Here is a 19,062-nt window from a genome sequence, read left to right as displayed (position 1 = left end):
GTACGTTCAGCATAAAGGATGTTGGCCAAGCAGATCATGACAACACTTCCAATCATTTATGACTTGGCATGACTGCGGAGAACAGTGGGTCCTACTTCACACCTACGCCTGGAATGTGGCGCTGGCCCACCAGAGCGGGGTGGCACAGGGCAGTGCCCCGCACCAAGGGAGAGACAGGCACACAGACGTTCCTTACCACAAGCTGCTTGTCTGTGATCTGCAGCACATCCACCAGCTCCTCTATCAAGCCGTTGTACAGAATACTGTTGGCGGACTCCTGGAGTGCGTTGGAGTAAACTGGGGGGGAGAGAGAGAGAGCGAGCACAATGATGACTACAGTGGTGCTGGGAGAAGGCAGTGGTTAGTGGTGGAATGTTTTGAAGCTACTGACCATCAACCAACCACGTGTCTTGGCGACACAGCAAAGTATCTCTCTTTATGGTGGTTTGGAGATATGGTACTGGTACTAACCCAGTATAGAGCTGGTACTGGTACTAACCCAGTATGGAGATGGTACTGGTACTAACCAAGTATGGAGATGGCATGTAGGCGGGCCTGTACGGCCTGAAGTCTCTTCTTGTGGTTGGAGAAGCCGTGGGCCAGACGGATGTGTGTGAACAGCAGGGTCTGCTTGTCCTTTGGGATGTTGTACATCACCGTCAGGGACTCCATGATCTCAGACGGGCTCTCAGAGATCTGAGGGAGAGAGGAGGAGGAATGGGGGTAAGGGAGAGAGGAGGAGGAATGGGGGTAAGGTTATTAGGTTTCCTCAGACTGAGAGCAAGCAAAGTAGTTTGACTGGGCTTCCATGTTCCATATCGGGTGAGAGACAGCGGCCCCTTACCTTGTCCAGCTGTTCGATGTGGATGTAGTGTAGTGTGTTACTACTGGTCTGCTGTGTGGGAAGAGAGAATTTCACACAAGGGTCAGTAAGAACCACCTCTGCTGTGCGACAGCTCACACGCGGGCCTTGTGCCAGGCCAGGTGTGGTGTTTCTCATCACCTTCCTCTCCACTTTGACCTCGGGCCCGGGTTCAGCATAGAACTCAAAGTGTAGCGTGGTGGCACTGGGAGGGTACTTCTGCTCGGGTCGCCAAGGAGACACCGACGGGGACGGGGGAAGAAATGAGCATGAGTGGCATTTAAACAGGAAAAAAAGGGCTATTATTTACATGCATCAAGCAACTGGATGGGTCATTGGGGGGTGAGACGACAAGTGCTCACCGTCATGGGCAGGTCCCTGCAGCACTCGGCCAGGCCAAAGCCATTCTCCTTCCCTCCCCAGCTCTGCAGGAGAAACATGTGGATGAAACATTCACCTCTTCATACAATACCATCGTGTCCGTATGGCCAACGTGTAGCAGAGAGCAGGGGATGGGGTTGAGGGGTTAACGTGCATATATACCTCGGCCAGGTGCTGTAGACGGGCCAGTAGGGGGGTCCTCTTGTCGGAGCCCAGTCTGGTGATGTAGTTGGAGCGCTTGCTGAACACATAGAGGAGGTTCAGCACCGACAGCACCACCTGCATGTCGCAGGACGCCAGCAGCGTGGTCAGGTGCTGGGAACACAAGAGGAGAAACGACGGAGAACGTGATGGAGGAGCCAAATAAGAACAAGACACGTCGACAAAACGTCTCGTTTCGGAGCCCTTCGTTTCTGATCGATGACCAATCACACACACACACAACCCATGCCTCCAGGCCTCCTACCTCTATGGAGCTGTAGAGGTGCCTGGAGAAGCTGTACTCGATGAGCAGGGCCGTGAAGTTGAGCACGGCCAGCAGCAGGGCCTTGAGCTGACCGTTGTCCGGCCGGTCACACACCAGCAGCCACGACATGTTCTCCACCGTCTGGCCCGCGTCGCACAGGATGCCATCGAATCGGTCCAGCAGGTCCACCCAGTGGTACAGCTCACACTGGCGGGCCACGGAAAGGTCAGAGGTTAATGTCTATAGACATTTATAGGCGTTGTTTCACTTGTCATGAGCGGGTACTAAGATGAGGTTTCCTTGGTGACCCTGAGGTCAGCTTGATCTCATTCAGTGCGGGGAAAATCCTGCTGAGGGCCCTGGACAGCCCAAAATGTGGCCACCTCTGGCGTCCTCAAACCTGACATTCAAGAACCTTTTCAAACAGGAACCAGTGGGGGGGGGGGGGGGGGTGACAACGGTAAGACAGGCATCTGTCCTCACCTTGCCAATATTCCAGGTCTTGATGTGCTGTAGCTCCAGCAGCAGTTGCTCGTCGCTGCATCCCTTAAGCTTCTCTATGAGCGTCCTGCAGTCCGCAGGCTGTGGAGGAGGAGAGGGATACAGAGAGATGAATAAAGAGAGGAATGAAGGAGGAGCACGAGCGTGCGGGGAGCGGTGTCCGGGTTCGCGGCTCACGCTCTGCATACTCACAGCTTCTGTGGGGGTTTTCTTCAACTTGCTTCTGTCGACCTTCATGGTCGCTACTCTCTATGTGTTGCTCCTGTTGAGATATGAGAGTGGCTCACAGGCAGTCCGTTTGTATACTGAGCGATACATTCGATAAAGTAGTGTGAGGTAAGCAAGTCAACATTGATCTCAGGGCAGCTCTGTGCCCAGTGTTACTCTCATACATGTCGTTTAAACAGGGGCTTTATACAGATTATTATTATTTTGTGACAAGCAGAAAAAACGTACAGGAATACTTACAGTAATTAATTTCACAATGCCCACTTAACAGCATGTTTCATTCGCAATACCTGCAACAAGAAATGCATTGATTAGATTATCAATTAATGGGATGAAGGATTAAGAAGAACCATAGCAACCAGGGCACCATTTTTCCATGCATGCCTATCCTCATTTTGACTTTAAAAAGCTTGACAACTTTATCTAACGAATTGTTGGCTTTGTCCTATACAATTCCTAACAGACAGAGCCGAGTGAAAACAATCTGGCCAGTTGTGCAGAGTCTGCACACTCCAGACAGGTATGCCAGTGTGTGTAGGCTACTGGTATAGGGTCAAAGGCAACTGGTGACTCAGAACAACAACAACAACAACAACAACGTATTACTCCATTGTACCAAAGGAAAGCTTGTGAACATTCACAAGGTTGAGGATCAATCTGACTATCAATCAATCAATCCATTCACATTTGAATCACCAATATTTGCAAACCAACAATCCATGTAGCTAAAGCTCATTTCCCTTTCTCTCAGCATGTCCCAACATGAGAAACCTGATCTGATACTCTGGTTTATGCATATGTGTAGTGTTAGGTTGATAGACATTTTACATTTAAGTCAGGTACCTAGACTGGTTATTTGGAATGACTAGCACCACAACTGCGGACAGAAAAATGCGTTGTTCTTGTGGGGGAACAACACCAATCAAGTGAGGATGTTTAAGGGGGCGGGTCTAAATTAGAGAAGAAAAATGTATGACCACAATAGAAAACATTTAGACATCTTAAAATATGATTAAAGCAATAACTGGCATGGCGGATGTTAGAGATTGGTAGCTAGCTCCTTCGTGCGGTCCAGCGCAGGGACAGATTCAAAACAGAATTCAACACAATGAAGCTGGTGTATCACGAGCTAGATACCTAAACAAGCAAGCCACGCATGACACAGCTTACCTAGCTAAAACAAAATTATACATTTCAAGTCAAAGCAACAATGAATAAATAGTCAACTATGTAAACAACTACAAAAAGCAGGACTCAACAACAGCAGACGTAAGCTATCTAGTGCTGAGTGATGACTAACTTGTTAGCAGCAGTAAGCTTGCTAACGGTAGCAGTAAAATATTGACGTATGTTGGCTAGCTATGAAGCCAGCAAAGCAAAACAGGGCTGCCCATCATGACTGACTTACAGACCAGACTCAAGAGGCTATATAAGAAGGGTTATTAGAACAAACAATTACGTAGCAGTATTTACTTAGGTGGTGACTTATTAATAATTGCGGGGACTAGTTGTAGGTAGCAAGCTAGGTGGTTGCCTCGCTTGTAGTTAGTTGCATGTTGCGTTGGAAGATGTCAACACATTATGAAGACTAACGTTAGCTAATGTCAACCAATAAGGTGCAAACCCTTAAAATGTTTAGTTAGATGATGCTATTTCTATGGAAGCTATAGCTATAAGTTAACTCCGTCAAATAATCAAGTAATTCTGTACAAGCTAGCTAGCTATTTAACAGCCACCACTGCTAGCTAACATTAGCCAGCCATTATGCATTCCTCAGACTGCTAGACTAGAGCACGCTGCTGCTGTTTTCCACCAATTTAGCGGCCGGCTGCAGTAGACGGCAAGCTAACAGGCCGCAAACTCCGTGCTCGCCAATAACTGCATTCTCAACAACACACAAATGCACCGACACATACCGCAAACAAAACTCGAATGCGGACAACAGTCAACTTACGCTGCATCAATGAGCTGAATTGAGATATGACGCCCAGCATTGTGTTCCATCTCTACACTGCCTATTTCTGCTAGCTAGAGAGGCGTCAAGATGCTCGCACTTACCGCACACGCGCTGGCAAGCTAGTTTGTTAGCGAGCTAGCTGAAACGCATAATAACCCGCTGAATCATTCCCCCAAATGGGCCTAACGTGACATTGTTCGAGTTGGTGTATTTCTGTTTTCATTCAGCAATTCTACGTACCAGTGTATTACATATGAAGAGACGATTCATGTGTTAAGTTCTTTTTTTAATTTTTTATATTTGTCTTGAGTTTAGTGAGCGCGCGTGCCTGCACCATGTTTCAACAAATGGTGTGCAAAAGTATGACCATGCCAGATTCAATTGTTTTGTATTTTACTGCCATTCCCTGTGCATTCAATTGTGCATTTAACCTCAGAATAATTTATATTCAACTGATATCGTTATTAGGGACAATTAAATTGTACCGCATACCCAACACAACCAGATATTTCCACTTTCTTCAACTAAACAAATGAGAAAATAAACAATCCTTCTAATGAGGTAATAATTCATAAAGTTTCAGTCACTTAATCCACAAATAAAGAAAAAACAAAATGCCCTAGATAATGGCCAAGCTCTACCTAAGTAACATGAGAGAAAGGCCATTGCCACCAACAAGCAACCACATCTTGCAGAATTAAAACATATTTCTTGCACTTTAAAGGCAAACACTAAATGTACATAAATGAATGAGCAAATAAACACTAAAAAGTATTGCAAATACCCTATCAAACCACTCTACTTGTCTTCAGAAATAAGGATAGACTTTCAAAAGCTGTGAGGGGACGGAAATATGACCCTTCACCATGGGTAAATATCTTAAATTTATAAGAAATACGTTAGCAATAATAACTTCGTGCTAATGCTTTCCTTCAACAAATACAGGTTACTTTGATACAATGATACCTGTTTGTAGTAACCAGGATGGTACATACCAGAAACTGCTTTGGTTTATTAGCTCCATCCTTTTTTTCTCCTCTGCTAGTTGTATGGTCTTCTAAAACAATCTGAAAAGGGCAAACCATTTAAATGAGAAACATTTCTGGGAAACCAGAAAGGAATATACAACAGCTCTTGCTAATAATAATAGTGATATATATGGACACTGTACTCATCAATCGCTTTAATGCCATTCAACACACCATAACCAACACAAAATGAAACGGTCAGTTAAATCGCCCTTTGGGTAAGTGATCAAGTATAATCAAGTATAACAATGCAGGTTCTGTCAACAGTCATGATGACTTCCGTGGTCTATATCATGCCGAATTATTCACTAAAAAGACACCATGGTTACAGTTGAACTTGACCTGCATTGCACTATTTTGTCAGTTAGCTACCTTGCAAGGCCTACATGATAATTGTATGTTGAGAACTGGTTGACCTGACTAAATCGTAACAGAGTAAACCGAAGAACTGTCACCTAATTTCACATTAATTATGATCATATTATTTAATAAGTTGGTTGGCTAGCTAGCTATTCAGGATGGGAATATTTCTGTCTGTTTTCAAGCAAAATACCTTATTGTTGAGGGACCTGTCATCTCAATCGTGTGACAGTTCAAACAGCTTGCGAAGTATTTTCACAGGCCTATTTCTTTCCGCAATCTGACAGTGTGGTTCTCAGTAGGGAATTTGCCAGTTAAGTATTTAACTATACGACACAAAGACAGTTTGCAAGCTAACTAGCTAGCGATGAGCAGCACTATGTGGTGCTAGTCAGTGACTGAGTTTCGCGCGTGCATTAAGCGCACCACAATGCTCTCACAATCGGTAGGATCATGGTCCACGGCTAAATTAAAAATGGCGGTCTACACAGCAGAATGTCCGGACATTACCCTAAAAAGACGCCAATTGTATAGCCATTTGCAGCAAACCGATACAGATAAGAACAACAGTGGTTTTTATAGATTACCAATTGAAATCCCTTATCACCTAATGATCAAAGCCCAATGTAGGAATGCCTCTTTTAGCCTACCTTCATGCGTGTTCATTTCACTTCTCCATCTTGCACTACTGAGCAGGACAGGGTTGACTCAAATCTCGCGAGAATCTTTCTGCGCGTCCTATGTCAGGCTAGCTGGGCACTCCCATGCTTTCAAGTACGTACGACATATTGTGACCCACAGATTGTGACTCTAAACAGTTTGCTTGCTACAGGCTGTCCTTGTTGAAAATAACCACACAAAACATCACACAAAAGTAATATTCTCAGTGGGCAATCATGTAACAGTAATTATGTAACTAATATTACAAGTCATCCTTACTTGCATACTAAACGACGATGGAGTCTGTAGGCTGTCAACAGTCGGCTACGTTTAATTACAACATGAACACACCTACCATGACCAAAATCGTATTAATTACTTTTCCCAAACTTGATTTGAATCAGTCTCTCATTCGGCAATTATGAGAAATAACTACATCAACCAAGGTGCATATAAAGCACATACACATCTTTGAAAAATATATTTTAATTCAGCTTAACATGAAAATGCATTGAAGCTTACTGAAATCCAGGAGAAAACATCTGCAGCGTTTTCAATAAATAAATAAAAATGACACTCACATTTAAGCCTAACTGTTAATGTAAATAATCAAATTTGGTGTATTATCACTTAAGCTAGTAACAAAACAGAGATATAAAATAAACCCTGAGAGAAATTGTGAACTGCACCATTATCCACTATTGAAACACAAACATTCAGTATAGAAACTTAGTTTTTTTGTAATTCTTTGTCATCTGTGTTCTATTTTCACAGATTAAAGTCAAGCCATGGGTAAAAATGTTATGTTTAAAAAAAGGTAATCCAAGAAGATATAAAGAATGGGTGTTTAATACAATGTAAATGCTCCTTGCCACAATAATTGACGGTTCCTCAAGCACAAACATACAGGACTGTGAAAGTGAAATCTGCATCAAAGCCATCATTCTCTGTGGTATGTCATGATGGAATGAAAACTAAAACCAAACATTCATGCTGCAGTGCTGGCCCATTGTTATGTTACCAGGCAACCAATTCAGAAGTTTGAGATCAAAATCAATGCCAAATGCATTCTTTCTTACAGGTCAATACTTACACCCATGTCTACCATATAGAACATTGACATAAGAGTAAATATGACCATTACTATTATAAAACAAAACAAAGGAAATGAAACAAAAAAGGGCAGTTATTCAGCACAAACATTTTACATTAACAATACAACATGACAAACTAACCATGACATAATTACTGCATACAAATAAACAAAACTCAACCTTTTACCATTTCATACATTTTGCAAGTGACATTTATGAATATTGTACAAGGTATGTTAAGAAATGTTTTTTAAACATTTTTTTTTGCTTAACTATAAAAAAAGAAGAAGATTGCAACAATTATTTACATAATGTGAATGTCTCAACTGTTACTAACTTTAATGTCCTTCCATGAAATTAGAATTTTGTCCACCGAACATCTCTTCCAGATAAAATAAAAATCCATCCATTATTCTGAAGCTTTAGATCTGTAATGGACTCTTTGAAACAAATGATGAAAATATTAGGAACTAGAGTCTATGTTACTACATTACTGCTTTGACCAGATGGCTATAGAAATGTAAATATATACACATAAAAAAACCTAATTGTCCTCTACTTACGAAAGAACAATGTAAAATTAAAAATAAAGCTACTGAACAATCGAACTCTGGGAGACATGACTTAAATATCTACAACAATTATTGTAAAGATAATTCACAAAATAATCCTACGTGTCAGAGTGGGCTGGATAGAAACACAACTAAATGGGGATGGGATGTAACAATAAACAGACTAACTGAGGGGAAAAACTATAACATGAGAAAAATACAGGGCAAGAGTGGGATGGCATGCTACAACAAACACATAAACAATACCCATCTGTAGATGAATAAACAAAACCAATGGTAATTGTAAGCACCCTAAACTTTCAACATTTTAAACTCCATTTATACTTATCCAAAAGTCTAATTTGGGCTGAATTCTGAATAATGTGTGTCCTGTTCATCAAGGATTTGCTCTAGCGAGGTTTACAATGCAATTCCACAATAGCTGGCTGATGATCATTAGGTTTAAAACTAAACTAAAAATGACCCCTTAAACACATGCACACATATTTAAAAGTCAAACCCATAAATCATCATAGACAAATCGAGTCCCATTTAGCATGAGTCCATAAACCCCCGACTACGGAGTCATTTTCCCCTTAACGAGCCTGTGACGAAAACACAAACTCTGAAAGTCAAAGGGCATAACTAGATAATCAAATATCAAGCGTTGCATTATTTTTCATTGACAATATTAACAGTACATGTTTTCTGCATGTACATTCAATTGGTGGGTGTTAATTTCATTGACCAATTTACCGTTATTCAGACATTTTCTCCCCTTTCTTTTAAGATGTGCATGAATTTGGTCACAACATGCTCTACTATTACAGATATGAATAGAAGGGGAAGCATGGGACCAAAATGAAGAGGTTGGTTTAGGGACTGGGGGTTTTGATAAAGAGTCTATCAAAAAATAAGATGCCAAACAGAAACTAAAAGTTAAATAAAACAATATATACAAAATATAAATCAGTCTTTCTTAAAGCGGCCATGTCCTTCAAGTTCTCTTTACTGAAATCCAAATGTCCTCCAGGAATCTTTCAGACAAAAAACCCAAAAGATCTTGCTCAAAGCATTGTTCTTGACTCTCACAGGAGAAGCTTGCCATTGCGATGTATTTTCAGAATTTTCCCAAGTCTCTGTTTCGCAGTTGCAAGTCCTTTTTTTGGACGTTTACCTGAAAAACATGAAGAAGTGCATTAGCTAACGAAAGAAAGACATGTCGCATGTTCAATGTGTGGTGTCCAAGAGTATCTGTGGTACGTACCTTGACCGGCTCCCACGGAACCTGGGCTTGCCAGACCTGCAGGGGAGGCTGCCGAAGGAGAGTAAGTGCTGCTGTTCTGGGGGGAGAGGGAGGGCCTCCTGGAGGTGAGGAACACCCCGGGGGCCATGGCCGCACTGCCCCTGGGTCCTCCTGGGCCAAAGGGGCCTGGGCCGGCTGTGTACTCGTGGTCCAGCAGGCTAGCAGAGTAGCACTCCCTCCTGTCTGGGCTGCAGGCAGCTGGCTCTGGTTCTGGGGCCGATGGGGGCGAGGGAGGGGATGGGTCGGCCTGGGGTGGGGGGGCTGGAGGGGCAGGCGGACGCTGCTTTTTTGTGTACTTCCTTTTGGTGGTTTTCTGGTGCTCCTAAAATGGAGGAAAGTATAAAAGTGAATCGACAATGGTTCAAAACGTCCCCTGGTTGATGCCTTGTCCATATAGACGTTGTCAGAGTTGGTCACGCCCAGCCAGAATATAAACAGGGCACTCCTCCTACCTGTTGGGCCAGTTTGGCAGCGGCTGCCGCCAGGCCGGTCTCCACAGATGCCACTCTGGCCCCCTCCCTCACTGGGCGCTCCTGTTTGGGGAGGGTGGGCTGAACCCGAGCTAGAAGAAACAGGGGAAATATCGTGGAGGGATTAAACAGAAACCTTCCTTGATAAAACAGGATTTTTCGTAAAAAAAAAAAAAAAAAAAAAGAAGTCATGTACCTTTGGGGCTCCAAGGTGTATCGTCCCAGTTCCTCTTCCTCTTCATCTTGGCTTTGTTGGCGTGGTCTTCCTCGTCAGACTCCAGGGAAGGGTAAACTGAAAAAACAAAGCAGGGTTAGAGTACGTTTGGATAAAAAGGCATGTTGGACTTAATTATCTCCATCATTAACAGTAACCAACTGGGCTGTGAGGAGCCGGTTGCCTCAAAGGGGCAGTAACCTGTCAGCAGTAGGGGTGTGAGTTTGTGCATGAGCACATTTCACCACAAACCATGCCTCACCATAGTCAGAGTCTTTAAAACAGGTGCCCAGAGTCTCCTGCTCGTCTGGGCTGTCCTCGTCGCTGAGGTGGCGCGCTGGCCTCTTGACCGGACGCTTCCCCGGGCGCTGGACGGTGCGAGGGACGGCACTCTTCTTCTCGCCGCCTCCCGTCTTCTTGGCTCCTCCGGTCACCCACACTGCCCGGCCCCCTTTGTCCTTGACCACACCCAAGCCTTCAGACAGGCCCCCGGAGATGGAGAGGGGGGAGGAGGAGGAAGAGGAGGAGGAGGAAGAAGGAGGGTTGGCCATCGACAGCATGCCCTGGATGGCGTCACGCGTGCTGGGGGAGGCTGGGGCTTCCTCGCTTAGAGGAGAGAAATTACACGGGTGAAAACGGGCCCGATTAGTGAGTTGATTTCCAAATAAAAACCACGGGGAACACTGACTTTGCCTCAGCCAATATTTCCTTTTTATTTGAATTGAATGGCAACAAGCAGATTCCCAAATGCAATGTGAGAAGATGACACAAGCCCAAAAACTTTATTTTTTATTAGTGCATCTGTAGCTGGGTATTCCTGTTCCATAAAAGCATCGATACAGTCGACATGTTTTAAACGTGTTTATTTTCTTGATATTGTGCCAAATGACATCCCATCTACACAATCCCCACGGGAAATCTCAGATGATTTAAATATCAGGCCACAGTTTGAATATTTAAATCCAGGAGGGTTATGTTGAGTATAGAATGTCAGTGAGCTCAGGGCAGGTGATTCCAGGACCTACCTCAGAGCAGAGTCCAGCCCTGCCACCTGCTTGCTGGCCTTCAGAAGGTCCAGAATGCCCCCGGCGCCTCCCTTCACCCCATGGACGGTCAGGGTCTCCTCGTCTGTGGTGTAATCCTCCTACAAAAAAGAAAGAAATACGAATTAAAAAGGAAAAAACACCCAACGTCTCTGCGGCCTCACTCGTATGCAGACGCAATGCGGCACACGTTTGTTTTACGTGAACATGTTCAACAAATGTCATAGGAATGTGGTCGGTTTTGATGACGTGTGTGTTACGCTAGTTCACAGCAAATTTGCCTCCGTTTCGTATGTCTCACCTCAATGTCGAAGTCCACCTCTCCTGGCTCCCTGATGCGGTTGGGGTCGGAGCAGGGCTTGGCTCGGGGCAGCTTCCTAGGCAGACCTGCAGGAGACACACCGGTTGAAACACCTCTCAACACCCCTGTCCAGGTGTTTCCTCAACCTGACAACAAGGTTGCCAGGTTGCATTCCTTACAGAAACTCAGGGGAGTCTTTGAAATGGGCTAAACTGTTTCATCATCATCAAGGAGAATAGCCAAAGCTGCATTTGCTCCATAATGGAATAAAAGTGCACCACGGTGTAAGTGCATTACAGCCTTTACTGGATCCTTCCACTGCACAGACCTAAGCCTCTTTTCTCACCACTCAGCTTCTTTTTGCTGGACCCTGCGGACTTGCGTCGAGGTGGCGGAGTTTCGTCTATCTGCAACTCATCTTCCGACTCAAAGTCGGAGAGGCTGGAGCTTGTGCCCAGGTTCTGGTAGAGGGGGGCACTGCCCGCCCCGTTACTGCTGCCAGAACGCCCCCCTTTCTTCCTGCAACCAGAGACAACACAGTGTAAAGCAGGTGTAAAGCAGGGGTCAGAGAAGATTGTATTTTCACATGGTGGAAGAGCCTGTTGACCTCGAGGGCTCCATTTTCAACCAGTGCGTGTGAACGGGAGTTCTCTCAACGCCATGTTGTACAAACTCTTACTCACCCCTGAATCTTGCCATTGGTCAACACCAGTTTTAGCTTGCTCTTTTTCAGCTTGCCTTCAAACTCTTCCAGCGGTAGCTCCAACTGGAGAGGGGGAGAAGTGAAAGAGTACATGTCAAATAGATGAGGGGAAAAAAAGATGAACAATCGCAGGTGCCCAAAGACATTGAGCTCATGTTCTGGATGACAGGTCCTACCTTGTTCTTGTTTTTGGACTTGCCAGGTTGAAACTTCTTGAGCGTGTGTTTGGTGTGGATCTCCAGGAGGTCCAACTCCCCGGCCTCTGCCTTCAGTAGGCTCTTCTGGCCCTTCTTCTTGGGCCCCGGGGACCCCACGACCCCCCCCCCCTCCTCCTCCTCCATCCTTGGGTTTGGGGCCTCTCTTCTTGCCGGGGGGGCGTCCGGGGTTCTGCGCAGCTGTCAGGGGAGCCTTGGACAGGGGGGAGGGGAAACTGGGCAGTCCGGTACGACCAATGTTTTGCTGAAAGATGTCCTGTGACAGAGGGAGGAGAACAGTTGTTTGGGACAGATATTATATAATATTCTGTGAATATAATGGGCGGGAAGAGGTTCAGAAGACGCATGACATCTGGGCTTACCTCAACGAGGCGGATCTCCTTGGCCAAGTCTTTCACCAGCTGCTGAGTCTTGATGGTTTCTGGGATCTCCACCTCGTGTTCAGAGAGTGCCTGAACAGGACCAAGCACAATGTCAAACATTTCACTCACACACACATACACATTCTGACCAAGGCGCTGACAGGTTGCTGAGCCCACTGGACTGACCTCCTTGCGGGTCCAGGTCTGGAATGCGTTGTTCAGAGCCTTGGCCCCGAGGACCAGGTAGGTGGCAGGATGTCTGCGGTTCTCCCTCAGACCTGGCAAACACACCGGCGGAAGCTTGTTGAAGCGACAGTAGAGTGGCTGGACCCGCTATCTTTTTAATGTCCATTCACCAAACCAGTGTACAGGACAGTGGAGGGGATGATGGAAAGCAGTAAATCATCTGATCCGAGATAAGATCAAATGAAAACTCACCCCTGAATGTGTCAAGGAGGTGTTTGCCGACATACCAGCAGACTGTCTCAAAGTTGGGGAACCTGAACAGGTCGGCTGTACTCAGCCTCTTCTCTATCTCGTATGCTCTGGTGAGGAAACACAGTGTACGTCAGCATGAATCCAACATACTCCCTCACCAAAAATTGGTATCCTATTAAAGTATCCACAAAAAAACGCTAAGGATTACTATGATTTGAAATAGGTACTAAACAAAAACAAACATAACAGGTAATGTGTTGGTCCCACGTTTCACGGGCTGAAGTAAAAACATCCCGGAATTTCATACGCAAAAAGAAAAAAAAGACTTCTATTGCTAAATCCACAGATTAGGGACCAATTCACTTATTCAATGGAATTTCAATGGACGTCCTCATATGACCTTCAACCTTTGAAATGGTTGCATTCATATGTTTTGTTCAGCGTGTAAAAGGGGCATACCGGAGCTGCATGTCAATGTTGAGGCTATGCAGGAAATTCCCACCAAATGCCAGGCAGTCTACAGGAGTGAGCACAGCATGGATCCACCCTGAAACACAACACAGAACCACACCAGATTACAACCACTGATGAGCTTGATCTGAAACACTCCAGATTACAAACACTGATGAGCTTGATCTGAAACACTCCAGGCACCTCTCTCCCATAGATAAATAGGGTCTCTCTCCCATAGTTAAATAGGGTCTCTCCCATAGTTAAATAGGGTCTCTCCCATAGATAAATAGTCCATCTCTCGTATAGATAAATAGGGTCTCTCCCATAGATAAATAGGGTCTCTCCCATAGATAAATAGGGTCTCTCTCCCAGACTAAAAACCATTGACAGTGAACGATTGTGATGTAAATTGTTAAGACATATGGTCATAACAAGGCAATCCCCTGACAAGGCTGGTGCTTACCTGTTGGGATGAAGAGGGTGTTTCCCTGTTTGAGGGAGCACTTGTAACACATGTCCACTTGGTCGCCAAAGAACATTTCGTTCTGATTGGACGAGGAGCTCCAACGTTCAAACAGTGCCAGGTTGGCAGGCGTGGGGGAAATAAGGTAGAAAATCTTCTCACCCTTAAGACACACAGATAGAGACATTGCATAAACATGAATTCAAGATATACAATTACTGTCTGAACACAATGACGAATCAGACTTTTGAACAAATCAAAAACAACAGGAAAGATGCTGAATTGTATCTTATGACAAGTGATGTTGCTGGGGGCGGAGATCTGCAAAGTATGCATGTCATGTAAACCCTTCAACCCTTCCAGAAAGAGGTGGGCTTAAACAGAAGACGGCCCCCTATCTTCCAGCTCAGAGAATCAGTAATCTCCCCCAAAGTCTACGTTGAGCCTTTGGGAAGATTAAAGTCTGTAACCCATGTTTTACACTGTTTTCATATTGATGAGGGCTATACCCACGTTCCCCAATCCTTTGCCCCATCGGCCATCCTATCCCTAAATACAGGTCTTCCACTGCCCCCCCCTCCCCCCCCCCTCCTTCCTTACCCTCAGGACATGGTACCACACGGAGGTGCCTCCGAAGTCAATGTGGAAGTCTGTGTAGCTGTCCTTCACACCCATTAAGCAGTACTTCTGAACGTTGGGCCTCTCGAACACAGACTCTTCAGGCCACAGGTTCTCCACCCAGGAGAGCTTCCTCACGATCTTTGGAGTTTCCACCAAGTTGGACAACCTAGGAAAGGTTGGGCGAGCAATTTGTATTTGAGGAAAAAACTACTGCCACTCAGCCCTTTTGGGACTTATTACCGAGTACTGCCAACTCAGCTTTAAACAACTGCGGTAGAATAGTCTGGCACTCTCAGGAGGCCTCACTTTAGTTAGTGATGTAGGTTTATTGACGGGCTTGAAGACACATGCCACATTGCATTTAAGAGTCTTCCGACATCTTCCCAGACAGTAGGAGGAGGCGGCTAAAGAGGGCTGTTGTGGTGTACCTGGTCTCAGAGAACTCCAGGCTGATGACGTTAAGCGTCCGCTCTCTGTTGGGGCTGTTGTAGTACTCTACAAAGTCCCCCAGACGCATCTTCAGGTCACACTGGCGGGACACGTCGATCACATCTATCTCTTTGTCTGCGCCTGAATTCGAGCAAATCAAAAGTTTCGTACAACCACTTTCGAGCTTTAATCCAAAAACGGACATGAATTGCATTTAGTAATACAGCAGCTAGTTTTAATTGGAGTGCTGATTGAGAGTAAAACAGTGCTGGGACTTTTAACTATACATGTATCCCTCCACCATACACACATGATCTATTAACTATGCATGTATCCCTCCACCATACACACACATGTTCTTTAACTATACATGTATAACTCCCCCATTCCAACGACTGTTCTAACATTGTAACAAAGTTTGCAGCGCAAAATGAACATGTCTTCACTGGTTATACATACGTGTACATGATACCAAGGCCTGCAACATGTAAACCTACAGAGTAGCAAGATAGTGTGCAGAAATGTGTGTTGCTTGGCAACAGTTCAGCCAGTCAAGTAACAAAACTATTTGTGTTGGCGGAGCCAAATAAATGAACAAACAAACCATCATTTGTTGTTGCTTATTTCTGTTTACTAATAAATGGCATATGTAGGATTGTTGCATAAAAGCAATATCACACTTGAGGTCATGCTGTTATACTGAATATCAGCACAGCCACATAATCACAGCCGTGCTGACATTCAGTATGACAGCCCTCCCTCTTGAGTGATATTGCTTAATCAGACACGACTGTAGCGAGTGGCAATGCTTGTCTTCTTTTATCTGTACTGTGCTAGTGCTGTATTTTGTCTGTGGGTTTTGATGTTGTGAGGTTTTCTAACTGGACTCAGTCTGACAAAGCTGAACTGAACGAATCCACTTTGACCAGACCTTAGATTTCCTTGGTGAGCAGCAGGTCTGGTCCCTTCAGGTATTGGGACCAGAGGGCAGTGTTTCCCCTATGTTGATTTTACCGTGGCGGCCCACCCCCGTTAAATTTCTGCCGCCACGGTATCAGAAATAGAGCTTTACAAAATTTTAGGCCGTCATTCAGCCGTCATTGTTAGAGCGCATGTCGGAGAATAGCACAGACGCGCTTCAAAGCGCAGGTGAGATTATAAATTATTCTCAATATATTCTCGTATAATTTATAAGTTATATGTTGTCAGTTCATTTAAGCCTGTTATTGTATTAGTCTATAGTTCTTGCAAATTTAAATTAAGTTAACTGGTGATTTTCGTTGTCTGTATTCTTCCCCTGCTAGCGAAATTGCACGTCTGTTGATTCGATAGCGATTACTGCCCTTGCTCACGTTTGTATTTTAGGTGCATCATTATGCTTAAGTAGCCTAGTTTTAATGAATAAATAGTGGGTATATTGTTATTATTTGCTACAGAATGCTTAGCCTATCAAGATCAAATGAAGCAGACAGTGTACATGCTTCCGGGTGGCCTACCTTAATCTGTAGGCTAGGCCATTGCATTTACAATAAATTGTTACGTCAATTATTCATTGGCAGCATTTATGCCATTAGAACACACTGTAAGGTGTCTTTAAGTATACTAATTGTATTTCTTTAGGGGAAATAGGACGAAAATATGTGCAATATTACATTAGCTATTACATTAAGCTGCTCCGAAATATAGGGTTAGCACATTGTTTTGGCCGGCGGGGGAGGGGGGGGGGGGGGGGGGGGTATAGACCTGACCTGCCCCCACGGCTAAAAAAAATCCTAGGGGAAACACTGCAGAGGGGCAAGTTTACCTATGTAGTGCTCCACGTCGGTGACGCTGAAGGACGCAGGAGGCAGGTTCATGCCCAGTCCGTCTCTCCTGAGCACCATGACGGGAACGCTGAAGGAGCGCTCCTCCAGGAACTCCACCGTCAGCTGGGCCCCCGACGGCTTCAGCAGCACCTCATCCGCACTGTGTGGAACACACACACACCACATTATAAGCAGGCAAAAGAATATTCTCTGTTGGGGAATGTTTACAATGTGTATTCCCATGCCACGATGCTAAAGAACCAAACGCAGAAGAAGGTCTGTGGTCCTTACTTTGGGAAGGTGCGGCTGCGTAGCTCTCTAACAAACTGGGGGCTTCCTGTCTTGACTGGTCGTCCACCGTCTCTTCCTCCGGCTCCTCCGGCGTCCGCCTGCTTGCTCGACCCTCGGCGCTTCCGCACTGCAAGACATGCAGGGTGGAAACGACACAGAAAACTCCAATTAATTCACATGGCTGGTTGAAACACACAACCTGGTTCGCACAGCAGCCTGAATTCTGCAGAGAGATATCCACACGTACCCACACGGGGGAAAATAAAGACAAACAATGGTGGACTGAGATAAAAGGAAGGCAGGGAGGTCAATTCAAAGAGAAAGGACTTACTGACAGACGGCCCGTGGCTGACTTGACAATTGGGGCAGTGATACAGGTCAATGTCTGCTGCTTTATCCTCCTCGACGCCAACACAACTAGACAAAACACAGCATGGCACATTTTACTCAAGTTTTTGAATACAAACCCCTGACAACATGGTACAGCTCTCTGAAATGTCAAACAATTACCTTCCATGGAACCAGTCTTGACAAATGTCACACTCAATCATGAAGCGTGTGACATCATAGGGTAGGCGACACAGACAGTACACGGGTACAGACGCCATACCGGGTTTGTATGGAAACTAGATCTGTACTGTCAGATATCAGTCCACTCTTGGTAGAAACAGACCTACACAAAAAAGGGTCCAAGTCGTTTGACAAAAGTCAACACTATGTTACGGTTGCATTGGAGTCTAGATCAAACTAGTGCAGAAGGGGCACAGGTGAACTGCTGCTGTCACTTCACTTGATGTAGGTGCCTCTTGCCAACATGGTACAAAACATTCTCCAGAGTTAGGTGCCTGTGGGAGAAAGAGACAGACTGATGAGTTGATTCTTTGCTGAGAGTTGTAAGCACTTGCATGGAGCTATATATAAACAAAACCACATGCGTAAACACTTCATAACACAAAATGTCATGTATATACATAAGTTATACTAGCAGGTCCAAGCTGGACAGGGAACACCCTCTGCGGGGCTATCAACTACTCAATCTATAGAAATACGATAGCAAGCTAGCTTTTGCTAAACTGAATCGAAAGGATGCTAGCATAATATGAAATAATCTACCTAGCAAAGTTAGCAAACATTAGCAGGCTAGCACTACTCGTTGTTCGACCGGCCAGTGAAGGAGCGCTAACGTTAGCCTATCGACTTAGCAACAAGCATTGGCTATTAGCTACTAGTCTAACTGTGCTACAGTAGCCTAGCGCAAGCTAGCCTATTTTAGCTTAAGCTTGCTAGGTAGTAAACACAAAAGGTAATTAAATACAACTACTATACATTGCATTAGCAATGCACTCAAATAGCAGTTTGCTTCCGAGACATATATATATTCACTTTCAAGTCGTAATTAATCAATATAGAGAAAACATCGGACATGATTCCTTACGGCAATTTCTTGTTGCGGAGCGGCCAAGCATTCGAAAGCGGCTGTAAATCCTTCCCCAAAGGCCGAGGATGAAGGCGGCCTTCTTTATTGGAAAAGTATTCCACAACAACCGTTACTATATTTCCTAATCAACCAAAACGATATCAAAGTGTGTAGTGTAACACCAAAAGTTACCAATTATACGATGAAATAGATAAAACCCTTTATCGGAAGCACTATGCTTGTAAAGATCACAGAACTACACATCCAGCAACGCCATTTCAAAGGCAGTATTTGGTGGACTGTCTGTTGTCAGAGAACAATAAAGTTGTGGCTTGTGTATGAAGAGCAAAGAAGACGAGGATGGAGCAGCCAGGATACATTGTGTAAACCAGTTGAGCTCTGTCACTCTTGCAGTAAGTATATAGAAAGTACTAATACTAATG

General features: G+C 44.7%; 2 protein-coding genes across 15 annotated transcripts in view; both read right to left on the bottom strand.

The window, feature by feature from the left end:
• Positions 1–6,500, bottom strand: part of huwe1 (HECT, UBA and WWE domain containing E3 ubiquitin protein ligase 1) — a 40,445-nt gene extending 33,945 nt beyond the window's left edge. For 12 of the 14 annotated variants that reach the window (XM_047039596.1, XM_047039609.1, XM_047039599.1 and 9 more), the window contains exons 1-12: positions 6,434–6,500; positions 5,391–5,462; positions 2,679–2,728; positions 2,403–2,472; positions 2,193–2,291; positions 1,710–1,916; positions 1,406–1,558; positions 1,225–1,287; positions 1,004–1,081; positions 845–895; positions 528–696; positions 197–297 (exon numbers count right to left, since the gene is read on the bottom strand). In XM_047039596.1, coding sequence (XP_046895552.1) covers positions 197–297; positions 528–696; positions 845–895; positions 1,004–1,081; positions 1,225–1,287; positions 1,406–1,558; positions 1,710–1,916; positions 2,193–2,291; positions 2,403–2,447 — 966 coding nt within the window. In that variant the 5' untranslated portion in view covers positions 2,448–2,472; positions 2,679–2,728; positions 5,391–5,462; positions 6,434–6,500. The remainder of the gene's footprint in view (positions 1–196; positions 298–527; positions 697–844; positions 896–1,003; positions 1,082–1,224; positions 1,288–1,405; positions 1,559–1,709; positions 1,917–2,192; positions 2,292–2,402; positions 2,473–2,678; positions 2,729–5,390; positions 5,463–6,433) is intronic. The other 2 variants (XM_047039597.1, XM_047039610.1) reach the window with 1 other exon arrangement.
• Positions 6,501–7,276: 776 nt separating this feature from the next.
• Positions 7,277–18,921, bottom strand: phf8 (PHD finger protein 8). Its single transcript, XM_047039626.1, is given in 23 exon segments — positions 7,277–9,265; positions 9,356–9,716; positions 9,847–9,956; positions 10,061–10,156; positions 10,341–10,684; positions 11,104–11,222; positions 11,423–11,508; positions 11,769–11,941; positions 12,106–12,188; positions 12,302–12,466; positions 12,468–12,596; positions 12,703–12,792; positions 12,889–12,980; positions 13,141–13,247; positions 13,600–13,687; positions 14,057–14,219; positions 14,657–14,843; positions 15,106–15,247; positions 16,911–17,071; positions 17,203–17,329; positions 17,534–17,619; positions 17,713–18,047; positions 18,638–18,921. Coding segments are annotated over 22 exon segments (3,096 nt in total). The 5' UTR covers positions 17,811–18,047; positions 18,638–18,921; the 3' UTR covers positions 7,277–9,176.
• Between the last annotated feature and the right edge of the window lie 141 nt (positions 18,922–19,062).

Source organism: Hypomesus transpacificus, chromosome 18, assembly GCF_021917145.1.
Source record: "Hypomesus transpacificus isolate Combined female chromosome 18, fHypTra1, whole genome shotgun sequence".
Taxonomy (NCBI): domain Eukaryota; kingdom Metazoa; phylum Chordata; class Actinopteri; order Osmeriformes; family Osmeridae; genus Hypomesus; species Hypomesus transpacificus.
This window is presented reverse-complemented; position numbering and strand designations above follow the sequence as displayed.